The sequence below is a fragment of the Mauremys mutica genome, chromosome 1, assembly GCF_020497125.1.
Source record: "Mauremys mutica isolate MM-2020 ecotype Southern chromosome 1, ASM2049712v1, whole genome shotgun sequence".
NCBI classification, from domain to species: domain Eukaryota; kingdom Metazoa; phylum Chordata; order Testudines; family Geoemydidae; genus Mauremys; species Mauremys mutica.
Genome location: NC_059072.1, coordinates 176,683,332 through 176,708,150, shown reverse-complemented (window position 1 = coordinate 176,708,150; position 24,819 = coordinate 176,683,332). Strand labels below are relative to the sequence as shown.

The 24,819-nt window shown below is 43.7% G+C and overlaps 2 protein-coding genes across 5 annotated transcripts in view; one reads left to right on the top strand and one right to left on the bottom strand.

Annotated features, from left to right (window-relative positions):
* Nucleotides 1–728: 728 nt before the first annotated feature.
* On the bottom strand, nt 729–17,886 carry MPC2 (mitochondrial pyruvate carrier 2). Its single transcript, XM_045001959.1, has 5 exons — nt 17,640–17,886; nt 5,840–5,880; nt 3,448–3,532; nt 1,958–2,069; nt 729–970 (listed from the first exon to the last, which is right to left on the bottom strand). Exons 1-5 carry the CDS (start codon nt 17,740–17,742, stop codon nt 913–915), a joined length of 399 nt encoding a protein of 132 aa, XP_044857894.1. The 5' UTR covers nt 17,743–17,886; the 3' UTR covers nt 729–912.
* Nucleotides 17,887–18,332: 446 nt separating this feature from the next.
* The window catches only part of DCAF6 (DDB1 and CUL4 associated factor 6), a 177,900-nt gene continuing 171,413 nt past the window's right edge, over nt 18,333–24,819 (top strand). For 2 of the 4 annotated variants that reach the window (XM_045001955.1, XM_045001954.1), the window contains exon 1: nt 18,333–18,586. In XM_045001955.1, coding sequence (XP_044857890.1) covers nt 18,493–18,586 — 94 coding nt within the window. In that variant the 5' untranslated portion in view covers nt 18,333–18,492. The remainder of the gene's footprint in view (nt 18,587–24,819) is intronic. The other 2 variants (XM_045001957.1, XM_045001958.1) reach the window with 2 other exon arrangements.

The following is a 24,819-nucleotide window of genomic DNA, read 5'->3' as shown; positions in this document are numbered from 1 at the left end:
TTTGAAGTTTAGGGGTCCACAACTGAAAAAAGGTTGAAAGCCACTGCTGCAGAGAATGCCTCCTTACAAACCTTTAGAACAGTCCTAACCTTTTAGCCATGATGTGCTGTGTTCCACTGTGTGAAGAGTCCAGCCTTGGCATGTCAAGGTCTTCTCACTCACTGGGGAAGTGAACGCTTCTCTGCTCGCTGTATAGTACAGAGTGGAACATAATTCTGATAAATTAAGGAAATTCTTAGCATTTGAGTCAGCAACCTTAGGGAATTACTTTGTCAGTTTGGAATCTGAATACTCATGTACAAGAGATTTCACAGGCCTGGAGTCAGTCTTATGAGAGACCAGGTACAGCATAGGTGCAAGCAAACTTCCCCATATGCTGCCTTCCTTGTGTGTCAGTCCTCATCTGAGACAACACGTTTTAGAGAGCAAGGGTAGTTCAGTCTCCAGGGTCCATCTGTTCCTGATCATGCTCCTGAGACTGCTAACAAGTCATTTAGTACAGAGTGGTGATAATTTGTGATGTGGACATTCCCCCTGCTCAAAGGTTATTTAGTAATTGAATTACTCACTAGGCTCCAGGCCAGATTTGGATAGCTGATCAAGAGGTTCCACATCTCATTATCAGCTGAGCCATCCAAGAATTTCTATTTTTTCTGGAAAGGCAAATACGCTTAGATGTTTGTGGATCAAAATGGACTTAACATATTGTAAATTGATTGCACCAGCTATAATTTAAAAGGTTATATTTTATTTAAACTTAGAGACACTGCATGTTGCCTACATCTGAAGAAATACATTTGTTCTCTAGACATTTAGAAAAATTAGCACATCCTTCTCAATGCGAGAAGATTAAAACTGGTCAAGCTAGGTCCCACTGGAAGTTATGTGCACAGCTGGATATGACCAGTAGCGTTAAGGTTCTTTTTGCTGCAGCTGCTCTTTTTCCTTGGCTTTTAGTTCTTGATTGTACCTATAGACAGAACATAAGCAAAGTCAGCATACAGCAAACCAAATATGAGTTTGTAAACACATTCCTAGTAGCTACAATAGAACCTTTTCCTATTATTCTTTGGGAGACATTTGAACAGTAGCAGGAAGTCTTTAGTAGGGTAAAATGCACAGAAGCCTTATCTGTAGGCAGAAACACTCCTGAAGATCAGATCAAATTTGATTTACATGTAGAAGTTTGAGTTAAACTTTTGATTACACTACAAGTGAAGGCTCCCAACCAGCTGGGCAAGACAATTACTGCAAGATTCCCAAGTGAAATGGCTGACCACTTCTGGACTCGTTTTAGCTCATTATTCCAAGTAGCCATTTAGAGTTGTGGTTTGCCCTCCCAATGAAATAGAGCTGGAGTGGAAGCTGGAGAGTGCTCTTAGTATGGGCAGCAAAAAGGCCCCTGGGAAATGAGGGAACTGATGGGATACTAGTGGGAAGTCCAGAGAAATGCATGGCTGGTGGAAGGAGGACTTGGGGTGGGGGTGAGGTTCAGGCCTACAGCAATACAGTTGCCTAGGCAACTGTATTGCTGCAAGTGTACCCTAGGCAGCTTGAAGAGTGTGTCTTATGCTTGGTAGCTGAGACCCAGGAATGAGAATTCTGCACAGACATCTCTAGAGAAATTCTATTTACTTCTGAAATGTTAGGTAATAGGATTATTATTTAAGTTACAGCATCCCTTTAAAAGTTTTGCTTATCTAGAATTCTTCTAGTTAGGTTGGATATTTACAACCTGAACTCCATTTGCTTGGCATAAAAACACGGTCAACATTGTTCCCTGGGGTGCGCAAAGTTAATAGTTCTACAAGATTTGTTATACAATTGTTTAAGCCTGACTGTATTTACCCAGGTCTGTCTGTTATTTAGTGAGTGCTAACAAATACTAGAAATTCAGAAGCCACCCAAATAAAAAGGAGTATTTATAGTGAAGAACCTCCCAGTAGTATGTACATACCTCCAGATACGAAAGAGCTGGGAACCACCAGCACAGCCAAGAAAGAAATTCACGGTAAATAGACCCCAGTTTTTAGGAATAATAACTAGAGAATATCTTGACCAAATAAGGCCTGTTGGATACAAAGCAAAGATTACCACTAAATACTCAAACATACATCTAGTTACATTAAAAAAAAATCACTTGAGAAATGTTGATCAGACACTAAAAGGTATTCAAACTGTTATAGCATATGGACCATGTCCTAACAGAAACATATGGACACATCACAGGTCATTAGTGCCATGATAGCTCCTGTACACTCCTCAGCAAGCTGGACCTTAATTCTGCAGCAAGGTTCCAGACTGGAAGGCATTCTGGGGTAGCAGGTGAGAAAATCTGGAGCAGCTTCAATTAAATTTAAAAAAAAAAGGTAGTCAAGGGTGGAAGTCAGTGCAGGTATCCCAGCATTATTTGTTTTTATATTCCATTGTTTTACATAGTCCCTATTTTTCAGTTTTAAAGTATGAGATGTTTTTGACAATGCGCGACTGTATCAGAAGTTGATAAGAGGCAAGAAGTGTGTGTGTGTGTGTGTGTGTGTGTGTGTGTGTGTGTGTGTGTGTGTGTGTGTGTGTGTGTGGAGACTCGAGTAGTAAGTGGAGCTATTGGCCCATCAGAAGGCCTGGGCAACAGTTTGGGATGTGGTTTTAACAGAGCTGATATGCTGGAGTGATCAGCAGTGGAATAATCAATAATGTTGAAATTAAGTGTCACCCCATTAGGATGAATGTAATTCATACTTCTAAGCTACTGTTTCCAGATGGATGCAGATTCAGGAAGTCAATACACTGACTTACACACGTATTTTACACAGAGAAACTTGAAAGTATAAGAATTAGGGCTTATCTACAAAGAAGGTTTTTCCAGTTATACTGGTGTAATTATATTAGTATACTTACACCAGCTTCACTGCTGATGTTTAACGTCCTCGTATGGACACTTAGTCCAGAATACAAATTGCTTTTTGGCTTGGCTTAAACTGCATCCACAGCACCATGACCTAAGCCCCCAAAAAGGCCACTTAAACTTGAATAAGTGTCCACATGGAGAGCTATACTGTACAACTCTAGCACTTTAAATTCACCCACTGCCTTTTATTAGTGTAACTTCCCATGTAGCTAAGCCCTTCTACTGTTTAAAAAGTGAGAATTTAGATTGTGAAACAACTCCCTGGCAAGGGGTGGATTTTGTGGTGAATTCCATGGCCACAGAATACCTACAGCCCTCTCTATAATATAAATAAGTTATCAGAAAATATCTAGGCTTATCATAGAAAGAGGGCTCTTGATAAAAGGCTGAAGTTAAAAAATTTAGCACATAATAGAATCTGTGAAACAGATTAATGCTCAATTATACATTAATCTTGTGAAGAAGATTCTTTAAGAAGAAGAAAAGATTACAAAGTGGTGAGGATTCTGGTCAGAGGTGTAGAAACAGAATGAATTCACCTGTTGCCGTTAACACTGCAGACTGTGCTGTGCTGAGTTTTTCTGCTGGTCTGGTCATATCAGCCATTCCAGCACATACCAAACCCTGTAAAGAAAAAGACACGGCCAACTTTAGTCAGGAAAGTAATTATTTCACTTATTTATCACCCACACCACCCTTAGTGCAGAAGTATCCAGAGAGCCCATTTCAGTTTGTGATGCACAAGCATATACAAGGCTCATTTCCCAACTCAAAATGCTTACAAATCTCCATGGACAAGATAGAGGGGGAGGGGAAGGAATACAGCATATAAAGCAGATTGATCGGAGCAGCTGTTGGCAAACATGTTAATTCCTCAGTTTTTACTTTTGTGAGGGAGCAACAAAGGGAACAGGAGTCAATGAATGGATGGGGGAGTGTTTGTTTTTATGACTCAGAAGATCCAGGGATGCCCAGGTTCCATCCTTTACAAAGAGTTACTACCCTGCCTACTCTGTTTTACAGTAAAGCAGGTTAAGAGAGCTTGCTAGGTGGAGTGGTTTGAGATCCTACAGTAGAATGCCATTTTAAAAACTTACCTCAAGCTTTAAACTGATTTTAGTTTAAAAATCTAGACAGATCATATCTTCCACACATTTATATTCAAATATGAAAATTTTAGACACAAGTAGCCTACCATTATAGCACATGCAGAGAAGGTAATAAGGACCTGCAGAAGGCGCTAGTGGCATCCATTTTTCAAATACAAAGATAGAAATTGGTTTCCATGGGTCATACATGGGAATCTGTCTAAATATAAACTTAGTTTTTGAAGATGTACTTTTGAAAAAGTGGACTGTGTCACTTGCATGTGTGGCATCAGATGCCTTAAGCTTTATACAAAGGTAAATTAAATGCTGGAAAAATAATTATTTCAAGAACAGTTAGAACTCATCTTCAATAAAAGTGAGAAATAAACATTGATGGGCCACTGATTATTAAAATTATCTAAAAAGAAGATTAACATACTGGCTAATGTCTTACTATTTTACCTATGTGGTATCACCGCCCTCTGCTGGACAGTATCAGTCTTGTTTAGTATCCAACTGGAAGCTTTTAGCCACTAGAGGATGACGAAACCTTAGTATTACTGTCAGAAAGGACTCCTTTGGCTTGAGTAATAGAGGCCTGTGTGTTTTTGAAGCCAGAGGCCTTGTGTTGTATTCTTAGTGCATCATGTTTATGTTGCCTAATATGTTAGGAGAGCCATGCAGGACTTATCTAGGAAAATATACAGTTTCAACACATCTAGTTAATATAGATTAATACAGCAAGTTCCTCCCTGCCATACAGGGAAAAAGCCATTTTATGGCAGTTGTATGTAGCCTTCTGATAATATAATTCCAATTTCAGGGCAATGTTGTGGAGGCACAGGAAGCCAAGTATGGCATTACAGTGCCCAGGCCTACTGGTAATGCTGCATCTGCTAAACTACTGCTATGCATAAAACAGAGAAAGATCTACTGGAAAAACAAAACTCCAAAGCTAAAGCAAAGGATGAGGAGAGGAAGAGTAATCTGACTGTTGGACATAAAGTGCCTGAAAGCTGGTAAATATTTCCAAAAGATACCTTTCTACAAATACTAGTTAGCTCAGTTTTGACATAAAGCCAATGCCAACAGTAGACTAAAAAGCTGACATGGATGAGGTCCAAGAGTGAACAGCCCTGAATGTAAACCTGACATGTAGACTCAAACCACTAAATTTCATAACAGAAGGACTGTTATACGGAAGTTGAACTGCACTAAAATCACTTGGCAGTGTTTTAAAAAAAAGAGATTAAATACTATAATATGTTTAAACAAAGCTATTGCAGAAGTATAAGTACATCCTGGTATGAATGACTAAACTAGGAGACTCAGAAACTCAATTCTGTCCTAGATTCATTACAATTGTTGTGCTGAGGCATCAGTTGTAGCATGTCTGTTCAAAGTGACCTTGCAGTCCTCCCCATATTAGGCTGTCATCTCAAGAAGTCAGTCTTAGCAACTGACATCCAAGAAAGAAGAAAACAACACTGCTGGATTGTTCTGCTTCTCCACTGGGGGTGGACTGCTTTAAGAGGAGTTCTGCATTGGGCCTGGCAATAGTCGTTTCACAGCAGAGGGCTCTTCAGTGAAAGTGCGTCTCTCACTGACCTCCAAGAATCAAATTGTTGTCACGTGTGTTCTCTACCATCAGAGTGAAGGTATAGTCATTCTGACACTCTCCACATTTTAAAAACATAATTAGGACTTTAATAGCAAATTCTTTGATGGCACGGCCAAGACCATTCACGCCAAGAACTGGTCACTTTCCTCCTAGGTGGCTGAAGATCATTCCCTGACCTGCAGAAACGTTAACAATATCAGCAAAGTGACTTCTTATACTTACCCATTTCATAACAGGTGCCCAGAAAAACACTGTTTTGGGACCTGGGGAGAAAAAAAAACCCCAGTTTGAGTTAAGGCATAATAAACTACACACTCAGACACAGCTGTAATGGTACCAAATGTATTTTTTTAAAGCAGGGTTCGGCAGCCTTTCAGAAGTGGTGTGCCGAGTCTTCATTTATTCACTCTGATTTAAGGTTTCGCATGCCAGTAATACATTTTAACGTTTTTAGAAGGTCTCTTTCTATGAGTCTATAATATATAACTAAACTATTGTTGTATGTAAAGTAAATAAGGTTTTAAAAATGTTTAAGAAGCTTCATTTAAAATTAAATTAAAATGCAAAGCCCCCCCGGATCGGTGGCCAGGACCCAGGCAGTGTGAGTGCCACTGAAAATCAGCTCATGTGCCGCCTTCGGCACACGTGCCATAGGTTACCTACCCCTGTTTTAAAGCATCTATATGAATCCAACAGTTGAGGGAGTGGTATTGTCTCATGCACAACACAGTACATACAGTGAGAACTTTTCTACTCTGCTCTGCTAATGCCTTTCTAGCCTGACCCACAACCCCTCTTCACCATTACGGTCTTAGCAGTAGTATCCAAGGCCATTTTGTTTTCTAGGTTATTAGAACGGCAAGTTCTAATAACCTAGAGTCTGCTGACTTTCCATTGGACTATAGACCCTATGAAAAAAGTCAGGGTGCCTTATTTTTAGCACCCCACAATTAAAAATTGTCCTAAATATTTTAATTGTCACTGTTGGCAGCAACTATTCCCTGTGAAAGTAAGAGTACAGGAGCATAACACCACTCTAACTTAAGGTTATAAAACCAGTTGCCACACAACTTTGAAGCAATTCGAGCCTTATAAAATAGTTGGCAACAATAATGGTTTAAAATACAATAACTGTTTTTAAATTCTTGCACTGTGCACCCAGACCCATAGTGCTTGTAGAACAGATCTCTTGCTGATAATTTCCTTTCTTCCAGCAGCATCTCTCACAATATTGGACATTTGGGCGGCTCCCTTCAACTCTGCAGCTCAAGGAGGTGGATCAGCATTTTGGCGCCATGTGCTCTGGCCATGTCCCCTCTGCTCTCACTTACTGTCCAATGATTTATTGCAAAGCTGTAAAACTTGAACTTGCATAATATTTTTCAGAATTAACAAAATAACTTCATACATTAGACCAATAAAGATGGTTGAATACGTGTCCTTAGGCTCATGAGCCATATAGGGCAGACAGAATTGTGGGAGATGCTGCCAGCAAAAAGAAAACTAATGGCAAGAAGTTTTTCATTCTGCCGTCCAGGATCTCCCATAATTCTGGACACCTGGGATGTAGTGAGCAGTGAACAGCCAGCCGTAGGGAGGGTTATGGATAAAATTTGGTAGAAAAAAGGGAATATCCACCCTCCTTTTTGAAAGCTCACTCAAAAGGCTACCTTATTTCTGGGCTACCACCTGCAGCACCTTCCTTCCAAATGAGACCTCTTTAGAAGCCAAAGTCCACCTCATAGCGATTCATGAACGTGCTACCGTATAGACCTTCACAAATTTCCAAACTGGAGTCACTTGCTCATTCTGCCCTTGAAGTTGCTAGGGATCTTCTGGAGTGCACCGTAATCCCTTCTAGAATAGGAACTTAAAATGCTTTATAGGCCTCCACCCAGCAACAGAGGACTTGGAACATCTAAGTCTCTGGCATTTTGGGTGGAAGGAGGACACAGATAGCCCAATCTTTCTGGGGATTCAGTAAGCTGGAGACAGATTTTCAACACATTGACATCTAAGATGTGCTACATCTTTTCAGCTGGATACTGAGATTTTGGATAGAGGAAAGGAAGCACAAAACTCTTGGGAAGTATGGAAGGAAGAATTTACCTCAGGAAGAATGGATTTTCTGGAGTCCTGAGTACTACCTTGGCCTCATGGAGCATGCTTTAAGGCACTTGAAGAGATAACTCTGCCAGCTTTAAAACTTGCCTGCCAGACTCGGCAGCTATTAAGAAACAAAATCTTAATGGATAAGTAAAATGCAGACACTGATGTCAAAGAGATGGGCTGGTCAAGGCCCTCAACACCAGTAGTAGGTTCCATTTTGGAAAGAATGGGTTGACCACTGGGCTGGCTAACTGGACTGCTTGAAGGAATCTGGCTACCTGGGGGCTATCTGCCAGGAAGCAAAAGGATCCTGTGAATAGCATGCTACTAAAAGCAGATCTGGCATGTAATGGTGCTGGGCCATCTATGCCTTCTTGGAGAAAATCCAAAATGGTTGGGATTCCTGGATTTGTCTTGTGCTCTTGACACCAGTAGTTGAATCTGGACCAGACAGAGGAGTAAGCATGTACAGTAACTCCTCACTTAAAGTCATCCCGGTTAACGTTGTTTTGTGGCTGATCAATTAGGGAACATGCTCGTTTAAATTTCTGCAATGCTCCCCTCTAACGTCGTTTGGCAGCTGCCTGGTTTGTCCAGAAGTGCAGGAAGAGCAGCCCATTGCAGCTAGCTGTTGGGGGCTTGGAACCAGGGTGGACCAGCAGCCCCCCTATCAGCTCCCCACTCCCCAAAGTTCCCTGTGCAACACCTGCCTGCAGTTCAGCTGTCCCTCCCCCCACTGCCATGTGCTGCTCCTGCCCTCTGCCTTGGAGCTGCTCCCCAAGACTCCTGCTTGCTGTGCGGGGGGAGGGAAAGAAGGGGGGGCTAATGTCAGGGTGTCCCCCCGCTCCTGCACCCCGCTTACCCCATCTTCCATAGAGCAGGTGGGGACACACCAGGGCTCAGGACAGAGGGAGCTTGCAGCAGCTGTGGTCTCAGCAAGCTGATCTAATTAACAAGGCAGTGTACTTAAAGGGGAAATGCCATCACACACACACCTGCCCCCACCCCCCTCCATTCCTGCTGCCTTGTAGAGTAAGAGAGTTAACCCTTGAGGGCTCAGCCAATTGCTAGTTCATCATTTAGCAGTAAGAGAAATATCCCACCCTCTGACTCCACCACCTCAACCAAGCTTCACAATCATCATCACTGTGTACCAGTATTGTTTGTTTAAAACTTATACTCTGTGTGTGTATTAGTCTTTTGTCTGGTGCAAAAAGTTTCCCTGGAACCTATCCCCCTCATTTACATTAATTTTTATGGGGAAATTGGATTCATTTAACATCGTTTCACTTAAAGTTGCATTTTTCAGGAACATAACTACAATGTTAAGTGAGGAGTTACTGTACTCATGACCCCCAAGTAATAACCTCATGACCCCCTGAGTGGTCACAACCCCCAGTTTGAGGACCCCAGAACTATTGTGTGATAAGATATTTGTCCCCATGGATCCAGAGTCTGTCTCCCTGGTGAAGTATTTCAGTGTCTTTGTATTTCCCCCCCCCCCCCCACACACACACACAGAGAATAGGAGCTGGAGCAGTTGACCACCAACTAGCTCATGCCAGGGAGCAATAGAATCTGGTGCATGAGGAAGCATAACCAGATCACGTGGTGTCAAAACACTGATCTGCCTCTGTAAGCAGCAGCGTGGAAGGGAACAGCTCAGATGTCCAGAACTGTGGGAAACACTGGGGTGCAAAAAAGACATGTATTTTTCTGCTTTGTTTTGGAAGTGAAAACAATTCTACCTGGCTGGGCATATTTATGGTGCACGTGGAGCTATATAACATTTGATATTTTTAAAATAGCAGTTATCTTCTTATGGAAAGATCTTGGTTAGTGTGCCAGATCACTTTCAGCAGAACTAACTGCTTCTGAGTCAGTCTAAATGCTTTGAGGTCCCATAAAATTGGCATTAAATACTCAGACTGCTCATTTATTGACAGGTGAAATTAAAACCATCTACAATGGTCTTGGTTTTTGGGACAGGTTAGCAAGATTGTACCCTTATATTAAAGTAGAAAGTTCTCAGGACTCTTAAGCAAACATGTAGAATGTAATGCAAACACATGGATTGGTTCCTAAGTACCAAGTTAAACCAGGACCATATTGCAGGTTGTGTTAACAGATTAAAGCCCACAGCCCATTCAGTTTGTTCTGTCTGAATCCACCCTTGTGTTTTTGGACTACAAGTTCTTGAGGACAAGAATGTATTACATTTTACACATTGTATAGTACTGGGTACATTTAGGATACCAAGACTGATCTCAGATAAGTTCACTAGTATTTTATTATGCTGCAAGAGATTTCTTACAGCTGCAACTTACACATACTGCCATCAAACACTCCTTTTATCTATCAATTTCCTAGAATACAGAATGGACTTGCAGAATTAGAGACTAGCTGTATGCTGAAAAAGGAGCAAGGGAAAGATTCCAGAAAGATTAGACTGAGATTCTCTAATCTGGACAGATTTAGTATGTAATATTTAATAAAAATACTGTCATAATGTCACATTGTTCCATGCAGTAAGCAGGTACTTCTCAATCTAAGAGAATCTGATTGGGCTGACTTACATCAATGGTGCTGCAGTTTTTTATTTTCACAGTTGCCATGTTACATTATGAGAGTATTTACGGTTAATGCATGCCAGTACCATTCATTTTAAAGAATAGGCAAGAATCCTCTAGGGGATGCCAGGTTCATTATCCCCTCCTCTCCTAGAAGGCTCCTGCTGTTCTCACTCATTTATTAAAAACAAACAATTCTGTGACCTGACCCAGCATTTGGGTCAGCAAGGGAACATCAGCTGCAACTGCATCATTAGAATGTCCCTAGGTACCAGATATGATGAACACTGCATATCCCCATACTCTAATAAAAATGCCTATTTAAGAAATATACTAGCAGGCAAGCACAGATGTGAGTCAGTAGTGTAACACAACAGGGGCAGGGGTGTCAGTGGGTATCGATGGCTTAAACAGCAGTTCTTGGAGTGTCATGCTCCCATACTCAAACCAAGAGTTAGTATTGTAAGTAAATGAACACTCAGCAGGATTTAAACAATATTCTGTACTCAACTGCATTCAAGATTTGAGCCCTAAATTAGATTTTTAAGTCAGCCTACATTGTGGGAAAAATGCCTTATACAGAATAGCAGCAGTGTATTATGCTGGCACTAGTAAATCAAGCGTCATTAGGAGACAATTACTTGGTAAACATGAAAACTAAAATGGAGTTATTCTTAGACTGTATAAAGGCTTTGCAACTCCTGAAGTTTCTAGAACGGCCTAGCTGTAACTTTGCCTTTGTAATATGCTACTAGAGTCACATATCTAGTTTTACAATAAGCACTGGTAGCTTGCACTTCTACATAGGTTATAAATTGCTAAATTATGAAGTTTGTGACACTGACATTCTATTCAACAATCAAAGATTAAAAGCATTCATGGCTATACTAAGCATGAACTACCAGCATATTATACTAAGTTCTCTTTAGAAGGGAGAGCCTCCTGAATACAGTAAATAGACTGAAGGCAGATATAGCAGGTCATTATAAGTAGCTGAAAGTCCATGCTGTTGTACAGGCGCAATTCACAAAGTCACATACGGGGGCTCGTTTCCATGCAGTGTGATGTAGTGAGCAGTGATGCTGTTGTACATATTCCACAAAGTTTGGGCATGTTGCTGCCCCCTGGCGGGAAGCACAGTCATCTTTGTTACCCCAAACAGCTGTTGCTTCCATCTCCTCTGATTAACGGTCTTATTCCAGCTGCCACAGAACCTTCGGACTCCAACATTCCATCTGGTTCTCCCAGGGCCCAGTGATGACTGAACCTGGTGATACTCTAAAGAGCTTTCAACCACGATTGTAGCTGTTTCCATCATATCACACTGACTCAGACATCATAGACTACAGAAGGGGTGGGCAAACTATGGCCCAGGAGCCACATCCGGCCCGCCAGCTGGTTTAAATGAGCCCTCAAGCTCCTGTTGGGGAACGGGGTCTGGGGCTTGCCCTGCTCCTGTGCTCCAGCTGGGGAGTGGGGTCCAAGGCCACTCCACGCGCATATGCAAAGGGTCGTGGAAGCAGCAGCATGTTCCCGCTCCGGCTCCTATGCTTAGGGGCAACCAGGGGGCTGTGCACACTGCCCCTGCCCCAAGCGCCTCCCCCACAGCTCCCACTGGCCGGGAACTACGGCTAATGGGAGCTGCAGGGGCAGCGACTGCAGACGGGGCAGCATACAGAACCGCCTGGCCACACTTCCGCATAGGAGCTGGAGAGGGTGACATGCTGCTGCCTCAGGTAAGTGCCACCCGGAGCCTGCACCCCAACCCCCTCCTGAACGCCAACTCCCTGGCCCAGCCTGAACTAATTTCTGGCCTCACCCCAGAGCCCGCACCCCCAGCCAGAGTCTTCACCCCCCTGTGCCCCAACCCCCTGCTCCAGCCCTGATCCCTCTCCCGCCCTCTAAACCCCCTGGTCCCAGCCTGGAGCACCCTCCTACACCCCAAATCCCTCATCCCCAGCCTCACCCCAAAACCCACACCTCCAGTTGAAGCCTTTCCCCATCCCATCCCACGCACCCCCAACCCCCTGCCTGGAGCCCTCTCCCGCACCCTCAACTCCTAATTTCTGGCCCCATCAGAGAGCCTGCACCCCAACCGCAATTTCGTGAGCATTCATGGCCCACCATACAGTTTTCATACCAAGATGTGGCCCTCGGGCCAAAAAGTTTGCCCATCCCTGGACTACAGAGTGACAATTCTTGAATCTTATTATATAGATTATATAGCATAGAAAGCTTCCTTACCTGGCTCCTTCGACACTGCCTGGGAAGTTTCTTTACTAAATCAGGTTTAAATGTGTCTGCTAGGACTTCCTCCTCAGTGTGGAAACTCATCCATAGCCTTACTCCTGTTTAAGCTTTTCCCTCCCATCCACCTTTGAGACTTTTTAGATTTGCAACACTAATGGCAGACAGGTCTAAAGTCTGACCTACTTCTTCCAGCTATGTCTTAGGATCTTCCCAGGGAGGGTACCTGGATAATGTCTTGCTCCAGAGGATGTGGCTGTATTTATTTTTAGAACCTGGAGTGGCACAGGATTGAGTAGACCCACTGCCTGTTTATTTACTGACTGCATGTCACGGTCATAGTATTTAAAGCCTTAGGAAAGAGAAGACCTGTCTGAGGGCCAGGCCATGGATCTACATCCACCTGTGACAGCAACTGGTAGGCTCCAGTGCTAAGCACTCATAGCATAATCTTAAGGGCCCCCCAGACTGAAATGCTTCCTTTCTCATATGCTTACCTGAGCATCAGTGGCATCCTTCCACACAATAAAGTCCAAGTAGAACCTATTTCTTCCAGATTATGGTGGGGGTTTTCCACAACATTATTTTCATGTTCATTTATGCTGGTGTGGGTGATGTTTTACTCCTACATTCAGGAAAATGCCTGTTCAAGTTATGTTTAGTATTTGTGATAGGGCTGCAAGCTTCCAAGCATGTATGTATGCAAACATCTAATTATTTTCTATGCTTTTCCCCCTAAAAAACTTCAGTGTCCCTGCAGCAAATGCAATGGTCTATCAGTAACAAATCCCATAAGCCAGCACATATGCACTTGAGGGAAAAAGTTGCACGTGAATCTGATTGGAATTTTAAAACTAATACTTGAAAAAATATCTTGACAAAACCCTCAAGAAAATGCTCCTCAAATTATTAGTGGAGTTTTAAAATGACAGTGAGCTGGTTCAGAGACTCAAGAGGAGGGAGAGAACTGTTTGTATGCTCTTCCTCAGAAGAGAAGTAACTCAAGAATGTGACAAAAGCTCTGCGTTTTGATTAACTGATAGCCTCCACATGCATTTTGATTATCATAATAAAAATAAATTGATTAAAGACACTTTATGAAGCTTGGAATGTATTACACACGTCTACACTTACTGGACTGAATTCATCCCTAATGTAACTATTATTACATCAGAGAGAAATTTGGGTCAAAAATACAAGATCTTATTTTGAATATATGCTTCCTGCTCCTAACAAGGAACACACAGTGCACTAATGAAGTAATATAAAATTCACGCCAAGAGATGGACTCTCTGCTTCGTTCATGAATCCCTTGCTGAAATCTGACTATCCATCCCTGATTAAGATCCTTTAAACAGCGAACACATGACAGAACACAAGCCAAGTCACATCTCTCTGCTGCGAACACTAGTTTTCCACGAAGTGGAAGCCAATCGGAAGTGGGGGAGTTGGCTCGGCACCTCCCATTTGTCAGAAGCTTTCCGTCCTCTAGCAACCTTAATTAGTTTGAAAAGCATTACCCAAATGCAAGATTTTGTTAGTATTTCAGCCAAAAAGTGTTCTATAAATCAAAGTAAAGGGATTTCTCTTAGTCAGACACAAGTGATTTAGAATCTAGGTAAAAAGTCACTTATCAAATGAGGCCATCAAACTAGGCCTCACCAAGGACAGATGACTGACATTAAGCGCTTTCCTTTTAGGACAAACAAGTATATTTCCACGTTGGATGGCTTTTGTTCTAGTTAAATGTGCCCAATAGCCCTGGAAACGAAGCTCTCTATCCACAGAGCAGGTACAGAAGGGGCAAAAGTAAGAAGTTCAGTTTCCATACCAACAGGACCCTTCGCTGAAGCTGCCTATACACGTCAAGAGAACAATTGTCACAAGGACATCTTTCTTTTAGAAACAGGATCACTATAACAGTTTGGAATTCCAGCTTCAGCATTTAGACTAGGCATGGAGCAGGAATGGCCAAACTTCAACTCACAGGCCAAATTCACAAAGCTGTATAATGTAGCCTACAATCTTTAATACTGATGATGCAGTTTAAATGGAGTGTATGTACATGCCAGGAAGTATCACCACTGTGGACCACCTAACTGAGACTGGCTTTATTTTTGGTCAGCTTAGTATAACAAAAGTTTTGGACATAATTACTCAGTTTGGTGACAAAGGTTTGCACTGATCTAAATTAATCTAAACTATTTGAACCAATTCTTGTTAAACCAGTGCAATCTTTATTTTGAGAGAAGACTTTTGTTGTAGAAAAATGGACCAAATGACTGAAAGCTAAATTCCCTTACTGCATAATCATGATGCACCCAAAAACACATTCTGGATAATTGAAAACTCAGGAACATGTATTACATTAAAGAAAAACAGTGGAAAGAGCAGTCCATGGAAGACTTCACATTTCCTCAGGTATCTTGTGAAATCTATTTACATAGCTGATTCTAAAATGGAAGAACTACTTACAACTGAATGACTACAGTACCATATAAGTGTTATTTACCTTGATAACAAATAGAAGATATTGAGGAAAATAGGAGTGCATGCTTTCATGCTGGTTAAAAAGAGAATTGTTAACTATAGTCATTGTGAATGTCTGGCCAACTTCTTCCCTCAAACACAGCACTCCTAGAGACTCCTGCTCCCAGGTATGTGCGCAGAATTTGTCACAAACAGTAGATAAGCATGTCTCTTCTTAAGGCCATCAAGACACATGCTCGATCCACTTATCTTCTTGGATTCTCTTGTCTCAAGACCTTTCTCCTCATTTTCCCCCTTCCCCCATAAAAGGGCACTAAACAGGACACTTGCTGGCTCAAATCTACACTCCTAGGGAAATACAAGATATTACAGAGAACCACACGAATCATGAAATAGCTCCAGTAGTATACATCACTCATGACTAGACAAGACATATTCACTTATTTGTTTTGACAGCTGGGAAAAAAGCTTTACTTCATACTGCATAAATGGCAAAATCTACAACGAAATAATTGAACAGCATTTGTTGCCCCCTGCTCTCCCCTAGCCACTAACACAACAACATTTGCTTGAGGAAAAAAAAAAGTAGGTGAAAGTAATTTATTTATATAGAAATGTCATTGGCTTCTTTTATTTTAGAGCTACTTCAACTACACAGCATTAGCTTCTGAACCTGCACACAGGGGAAGCCAAAGGTTGAGCCAGAAGTGGCTCATTTCAGATAAGAAAATGAAGACAAGCAGCAGTTTGTTTTAAAAGGGATTATACCTGATAAGAGATCCCTACTTTTCTTTTCCCTTTTCTCAGTCAGATTGATCCAAAAAAAGATTATGGTTAACAAGTTCAGACCTGTGTCAGCATCATCACTATTGTATTATTAGACTATTTGTAAAATGGCAGTACCACCACACTTAATATGTTTACATGTAAATACACCTCTGCCCTGATATAACGCTGTCCTTGGGAGCCAAAAATCTTACAGCGTTATATCAAACTTGCCGAAGCACAGAGTCATCCCTCCCCCCACCCCGCCCTCGAGCGCTGCTTTACCACATTATATCCGAATTCGTGTTATATCGGGTCACATTATATCAGGGCAGAGGTAGCTAGAAACCCCTCTGCAGTTAATGAAGAGTCACAAGATTTTGGATTTTTTTTTTTAAAGAAAAGGAAGGAAATTCATTTCAAATCTTGTAGAGGATGTTCCCATAAGTAAAGTAAACTTGCTAATTTGCGTTAGAGCAACAATACCACTCATTATTGTTTCCCCAATACTTCCCCACACATACTCTATAGAAGCATAGACAAACTATTAAAGAAAAATCTAGTGACTGTCAATTTGATGCTAAATACCACAGCAACAATCTTGTAGTGGCATATCTGTAAGTGATATCCTAATGTCCAATAGGTTCCCTGCCTCAAAAAAGATTTTTTTTTAAATCCACCTGGGCTCCTTCAGAAATGAATATTACTGATCATTGAGACTGCAAAGTGCATTTCAAGATCAGAAATGCAATAAGATACTATAGGATCCCTTCGTTATTGTATTGTATAGTGATCTATTACATCCATCCCTGTACTTTTAGCAAGTTCCCCAGTACACAAGGTCTGTATGGCCAGGTGCTTACTGGACTCTAAAGCAGGGGTGGGCAACCTTTCAGAAGTGGTGTGCCAAGTCTTCTTAAATTAGAGTGAATAAATGGTTTCATGTGCCAGTAATACATTTTAACATTTTTAGATGGTCTCTTTCTGTAAGTCTATAATATGTAACTAAACTATTGTTGCAGATAAAGTAAACAAGGTTTTTTAAATGTTTAAGAAGCTTAATTTAAAATTAAATTAAAATGCAAAGCTCCCCCCAAACCAGTGGCCAGAACCCAGGCAGTGTGAATGACACTGAAAATCAGCTCGCGTGCTGCCTTCGACCCAAGTGCCATAGGTTGCCTACCCCTGCTCTAAAGGCTCTTCTGCTTTTCTCCGTTCTCTGGTTACAGGAAGCTCTGCTTGGAATATAGACATGTTTAAAGAAAGTCTTTCTGGTGAAGATCAGAGAGCTTTTCCAAAGAGATCTTGTAACACTCCCAGAAGGCAGCTAGGCTCCGGGTGGGTCTGAACTCCCCCAACAGCTCATCCCACAGCTCAACCCTCCTTAAGAAAAGGCCCTTTATGGGCGGCCCTGTCCTAGAGAAGAGCAAAGCCTCATAAGTTTGCCCCATTTACTATTCAAAAATGATAATTTAGAAACCCAACCGCTGCCCGCCCCGCACAGCCGGTCCGGTAGGTGTGGAGCCCCCGGGCGCTCGACCTGTCACTGTTCCCGGCCCAGGGTCTCGCAGGGCTGCCGGTCTGTCAGGACGGAAGCAGGTGCCCAGGCGGTACCACCCTGCCCTGCCACAGGCCAAGGAAAGCGGGGGGCAGAGATGAAGCGACCGGGCCAAGGTCACAGCGAGCCCCGGCCGGGCTCCGGCTCCGCCCCGACCCACCCTCCCTGTGCCCCGAGCTGGGGGGCTCCCAGCGCCTCAAACCCGGGACCGCCGCCCCGCAGCCAGCCCCAGGCACAGGCCGGGAGCCCTCCCCCATCCGCCCGCGGGCGGCGCAGCCGGTACCTGCCGGGTGGTTGTACAGGGGCCGCAGCCGCGGCGGCAGCTTGAGCTCGATCCGGTCAAGCAGCCGGTGGTAGGAGGCGCGGAGCCCCGCGGCGGCGGCCATGTCGGCGGGGAGAGGCGAGAGGGCCCCGGGCTGCTCTGGGGTCCCAGTAACCGCGGCTGCTCCAGCGTCCTTCCGCGACCCGCCGCCCTTCGGCTGCCCTCCCACTCGCCCGACGCCGCTTCACTTCACGCTGATTGGTCCGCTGGGAGGCGAGGGGGCGTGGTCGAGCAGCTCGCCGACCGCTATTAGTTAACAGCCCCCCCCCTCCTCCTCCGGCGCCCCTCCCTGCGCGGAGAGAGCTGACGCTACGTCTATTTGGGGGGAGAAAAAAACAAACCAACCCCTTTCCGGCCATCTTTGATAAGGGCAGGAACATCCTTTTCCATTCTGGCTACCGTGCTACCCAAACTAAACATGGCTGCCTTCGCGCTTCGCTGCCCCGGCCAAGATGGCAGACGCCGATGAAAGACATTGGAAGTGCAGGCGGCTTTTTTTGTGCCCGAATACAAGATGGCCGCTGTATGACTTCACCGCCCGAATCCACAAAGCCCAATGGTCACGTTCTCGCGATAGCGGTGTAAGTCTCGAGCGCTGTGAATCGGGCAGGGGCGGAGTCAGGGGGCGGGGTGAGATGGGGGCGGGGAGCGGAGGAGCTGCCGCTGTCGCTCGTTCCTCGGTGGCGGATCAGCGGCAGGCGGGTGCGTGCGCGAGGGAGCGAGCACCGCGCGGGCGGGCGGCTGGGTCTCCATGGTGAGCGTGGGGGGCGGCTGCCGCCGGCGGAGAGTCTGAGCCTCCCCTCCCCGCGGTGCCATGTCCCGGGGGTGCTGCCCTCACCTGCTGTGGGACGTGCGGAAGCGGAGCCTGGGGCTGGAGGAGCCCGGTCTGCTGCGGAGACACTACCTAGGTGAGCGGGGGAGGGGCGGCGGCGGCGGGGCGGGCGTTGCCGGGCGCTGGGAGCTGCCCGGGCGGCGGGGGGGGGGGGGATTCTTCGTCCCGCACGCGCGCCGGAGGCGAAAGTGACAGCTGAGCCCTTCCCCCTCCGGCGGCGGGGCGGGGAGCGTGTGGCTCCGCTGGCTTCCCCCCGCGGCCCCGGTCACTGTGCTTTGGTCAGTCCCCTCCCTGCGGGCCGCGGCCTCGCCCTGGCCTCCCTGCGGGCTGATGAGAAACCGCTGCCCCGAAATGTCAGTCACCGCGTGAAAAGCCCCCCGCGCCTGGGGGGGGGGGGGGCGGTCACCCGGGTCTAGAGGATTTGGCGGGGTTAGGAGACGGGCGCTGGAGCAGTTTGTAGTGGGGCGGCGCTGAGAGCCATTGAACCCAACTGTCAACCCTGGCATGCGATGGGAACCACCTCCAGGCAGCATCCCCAGCCCCCCAGGTCCCAGCACCTATGGTACGAACCATCAGTGGGTGGAAACGTAACGCCTCTCTGGCTCTTCCCTTTCTTTCCAGTCCAGAAAACGGACCCCGGGGGTAATAAAGCGTCTCAGTGGTGCAGTGACAAAATGCATTTCATGCTTACTCGGAACAGTCAGAGCCCTGTCTGTGTCAGCTGGTGCAACTCACAGTGAAGTGGCTCAGGAGTTACTGACAAAAGCATGTGAACACCACTGCTACTGTGATTGTTTTCATAGATTGTGTCTCTTTCTGGTTCCTTGAGCTAGGAGTGCTGCAGAGATGACTTTTGAAACTATCATCTTAAAACACCTGTTTATTTAATATTCCTTTACTTGTGTTAAAAACATCTCGGGATCATTAAAAAGGGTAGCTTTTAAAAATGCCACGTAATTCTCACCCATTGGTGCTGTGTGTTTGCTCTTTGTATTTTATTAATATTGGACAATAACGTTAGATTGGTGAGTTTTATTTTCCAGCTCTCATATATTACCCAAATGCTGCTGCTGCTGCTAAGTTTCCAACACCAGTGTTTTACTCCAAAATAACTGTTGAAATTTTAGGGTGGGAGGAAAGCCACGATTATTGTGTTAAGTTTTGTAGTGCCCCTCCTCCCCCCCCACCCCCCGCCGCAAAAAAAAAGCTCTGTTTGGCACTCCATTGTGCTAGGTACTATACAATCTCTTTTAGGGCCTCTAGGTTCTGCCGGAATAGTAATATAGTATTCCTTTAGATTGGGTACAGTAAGGCCACTAGAGTGAAATTTTACCCAAACATGTGTGACTTTTTATACCAAAGAACCAATTTAAAAAGTATAATGCTTTCTTTTTGTGAAGAATCATTATATTTCTATTTCTATAGCTTCCATATATGATCTGCTCTGGTTTTCCAGAAAAAAATATGGTGGTGTTTGACCTAGTAAGTCCTCAATATTTTTGTCTATCTTCTCTCGTGTCATACCTTGACAACTGTAATCAGCCTAGTGCATGGATATGGTGATAGAACTTGAATACCCAGGTGACTTGATGCTTATACAGGCCTAGATAAAAAACAGTGCCCCAGTTTGAAGAGGGAATGGGAGCAATTTGGTGGCAAAATTAGAGAAATTAATTCGTTGAATTTCAGGAGATACTGCTAGACCTACTATTTTTTTCCAACCTTTTCCTGTGGAGGTTGTATGGGGATATAAGTGGGTAGAGAGGGGTGAATTTTATTTTTGAAATGTTAGGAGGTTCCTTGTGGATGTTTGTCCAATATAACTTTTGTATATGTCTTTTTAAAAAAATGGAAAGTACAAGCCCTTGGGTTTTTTCTAACAATTTCTAATTAAATCAAAAAGTTTGATAATTTTATAGTAACGGTCAATATTTCAGTGAGATGCCAATCCTATGTAATCTTGCTAGCTGGCTTCTGTTTCTAGTTGCTCAGTCCTTACTGCAAACTTACTGTAAGCTGCTCCAAAGAAGTGCAGACCTTAACTGCAGTTCAGTACTATAGTGGACCAGGACATATTTGAATTGTACCCAAAATGTTATTTAAAAATTAATTGCATTAAAGTCATTGACACACCTGCTTGGTCTTGTACCAAAAATATAAATTATTGCTAATCAAGATGCTACTTTTTTATGCTGTAGTCACCTTTTGGTCTCTGGTAAAACTCATCTTAATCAAAGAACATATCTGTGATTAACATGCATTTGATCATGTACATACAGGTGTCTTTTGTGGTTCAACAGGAAACTGGAATGAAACCACAAACTCATTTCATACAGGTTATGGCCAGGCAGCCAATAGGTGGCAAAGATTATTGGTCCGTAGTGATACAGACTGTATTAGAGGTGAAAGTCTCAGTAATCTTCTAAGGACCACCTGATTATCCATTCTACCACTCTGATATATTCTACCAGACAAAACTCTTATTCTAAAAATAATTTTTAAAAAGCACACACTTTGACTTGTTGTCTGTATAGTAATATCGTGTTAATCAGTGGTGGTAATTTACTGGCGGGCCGTGAGACAGTTTGTTTACATTGGCACGGCTGTCTGCATCTCCCAATGGCTGCAGTTCGCCATTCCTGGCCAATGGGAGCTGCAGGAACTGGAGTGGGCTGCAGGGATGTGCTGGCAGCCGCTTCCCACAGCTCCCAGTGACCCGGAACGGCGAACCACGGCCACTGGGAGCTGAGGGTGGCCGTGCCAATGTAAACAAACTGTCTTGTGGCCCACCAGAGGATTACCCTGCCGTGCTGTGTGCGGGCTGCAAGTTGCCCACCACTGATGTTAATGCTTCAGGCCCTGAATATACTTTTTTGTAAATGTGTTGAAACTGTTTTGGGTAAACAATCAAAACAAAAATGGATTATCCCATTCCCTTCTGCCCCCAAACTCCATTGTTAATATATTGCCAAATGTATTGTTGGTAATGTGGTGTGAGGAAGGTCTGTGTGTATGTATATGTGTGTATATATGTATGTATGTATATGGTGTGTTGGGTCCTTCATTTACAGTAAAAGCTGTGTTATCCGTCCCTATACCAACCGGACAGCTCTCTATAAAGATTAGAAATGCTGGTATATAAAGTCCAGTTTATAGTCCAGTTGGTGTGGGGCCGGCAGGTTCCCTACTTGGCTTTGTGTGGCTCCCCAGAAGCGGTGACATGTACCTGCTACTCCTAGGTGGAGGAACACCATGAGGGATTCAAAGTGCAGGAGAGGGTGTGCGGTTGGGAGGTGGGAGGGATTTCGGGGTGTTGGATCTGGGGGGTGCTCACCTCGGGCACCTCCCCACAAGCAGCGACCTGTCCCTGCAGGTCCTAGGCAGAGGAGCGCCTACGTGGCTCTGTGCGCTGTCTCTTCCCGCAGGCGCTGCTCCCGTGGTTCCTGTTGGCCGCAGTTCCTGCCAATGGGAGCTGCGGAGCCAGCACTCAGGGCCGGGTGGGGGCAGCACACATTGCCACCTGCCATGCCTCTGCCTAGAAGCATCTGTGACAGGTTGCCGCTTGTGAGGAGATGCCTGAGGTGAGCGCCCCACGGATCTGGCACTGTGAGCCCTCTCCCACTCCTCAACCTGCTGCCCCAAGCCCCTTACCGTACTCAAACTCCCTCCCACACCCCCTCCCGTAGCCAAACTCCCTCCCTCTTAGTTAAACGGCATTTTTCACTTACCGGCACCCTCCCATTCTCCTAACATGCCAGATAAAACAGCTTTTATTGCATATGGTAATATTTCCCCGTAATCTACAATCTAGTGAAAGATTGGAGGGTGGTGCAGTCTATAATCCTTTCCCTATTAATTTTTACTTAAAATGCCACTTGGCTTGTTCTGAAAGTCTAGTAATGGGCTGGCAGTCAAATGACTCATTCTGCCTTATGGTAGTTGGGAGCTCTGATACTAAACTTGGTTCATCTTGGGCACCTTAGGTTGACAGGTTGAATTGCTACAGTAGCTAGTCTAACAAAGATATCTAGGTTGCAGGGTACTGTCCTATGGAGATTTCCCACAGGAGGAATTTAAGTGTGCCAGGAAATGGAGGTTGATCTTGAAACATTTCTAAATAATTGTCCCCATTGTGTCCCTCTGAAGTCCGATGGCATTCTGAAAGAGGGGCTTCTGCAAGGGTGAGTTCATGGATGTGTGTTTGAGGGGGAAATGCCTCTAAGGATCCCATCTGCAGTGATAGAGGAGACAATCAAGCCCATCATATCACTGCAGTTATACCTGCAGCTGTGATTTTGTCAGCATTGCAAGTTAATTAGGCTCAATCAGTGCTCATATTTGAGATCTCCAAGGAAGACCAAGGTGCCGCAAGAAGCTGTTTGTTGATTCATTAGGTGGCACTGTCCCCTCTGAGTCAACTTGGTCAGTGTCCTAGTAGATGAAATGGAGTTTCTGGGAGTGCCATCTCTTTGATGAGATATGAAACTGAGGTCCTTTCAATTTTCAGTTATTAAATATTTCTTGGCGCTTTTGCAAGTGTAGAATAGTAAATCATGGTATTCTACTCAAATTCCTTTTTGGATGATTACTCCGTCTGCTTAAAGGCCCTCTGCAGTTTTAATTAGATGCAATATTCTTTGCCACCACTAGACCTAAACTGTTCATTGTTGGTGTGTGGTATTGTAGTGCGCTGTGAAAAAGCTGACATGGTGGTAGGATTTTAGTGATGAATGAAGTCAGTGCTCTTAACATAGGCATGCATCCGACGAAGTGGGTATTCACCCACGAAAGCTCATGCTTCAAAACTTCTGTTAGTCTATAAGGTGCCACAGGACTCTTTGCTGCTTTTACAGATCCAGACTAACACGGCTACCCCTCTGATACTTAACATAGGCTGATACTTTAAAATGCTTAGATATATTAAGGCATTTTGGCATATTCAGAATCAAAGCAACTATATAAATGTGATATCTTGTATATTTTAGAATCTTTAATGAAAAAGTAGCAGCAGTATTGCCTTGCAAAGAGGAAAATAGATTTATAATTTGTTAGTATCCCATTATTACTAAGGTCTACTTGCTTTTCTGTGAGAGGGATAGTGCTGCTGAAGATTACTTTGAACTCGGTCATGAAAGACTTCTCTTTATAAACTATTTGACATTGGTGATAATATACTAAAATATTTTACAAACAGGAATTCATTACTGGTTTGTTATGCAGAATGATTCTCAACAGCGTGTGGCACACCGTTTGGCACAACAATAAACAAAATAACCATCCCCCCTCAAGTATTCAAATTTATTACCTTTTCTTCTTTCCTACTTTCTTCCCTCTCGATAATCTGGAATTTTTAAGCTTGCCAAATATTGTGGGTATGATGCAACACCTCATGATCTCTGATTTTTGTGGTGTTTGTTTTTTAAAAACAAAACTGTACTTTGTTAAATTCTGTACTTGAAGGCATCTGTTTTTTGTTTTCCAGAGGGAGAGTTTAATATTAAACTATTCCTTTGTGTCTGGAATATGCAGATGGTTTGAAATCTATGAAGTAACTACTGGAATGCCTGCAGTTCAGTGGACTGGGGTCAGATCTAGGTATTTATCTGGTAATATTTCAATTGCTGGTGCCAGAGAGAGTGTTGCAGATGTCTTTTCATATACATAGACCTGGGAGATAGGAAGACTGGCCAGCCAATTTATATATGTCGTTAGTTGGTCCTGTCTATACAATAAAGAACTGTGGTAGAACCTGATTGCAGCCTAACACCCATTTACAGTACTGTTCATGGGTAAGGTTGAAACAGGGTATATCTGTGAGGTTAGGGCCCATGTGGACACAACCAATTGTGAAGTCTACCACTGTTGGTTAAAATAAGAAAAAAATCTTTAGTATATTATAAGAATTGAGCATCACTTTTGGACATCAAGTTCTTCCTGAAATATACTGCACAGCACAATAAGGGTGGAGGTAGAGATAAATTAATTCTTCACAATAAAAAGTAAGGTAGAATCAAGGCATCAGTTGTCTCATACAGAAAAATACAGCTGAAAAAGTAAGACAGTAAGAAAATATAGACTGAGGAAGAGAACTGTTGGAACACAAATAGTGTGAAAAATGGGGAAAATAACAGTCTGAATGTAATTAGTTTTCTAAAAATTGAAACTAGTCCAGGGTCAAAGACCAACTTTGTAGTTCTGTTGTGAACTGTTGCTATGTTGGACTATAGGAAGTACCTGTAGTTAATCTTACGCTCATGGTACAATAATGCAAATTTTTCATTATCCTGAGGTATACATTTCAAAAATTTT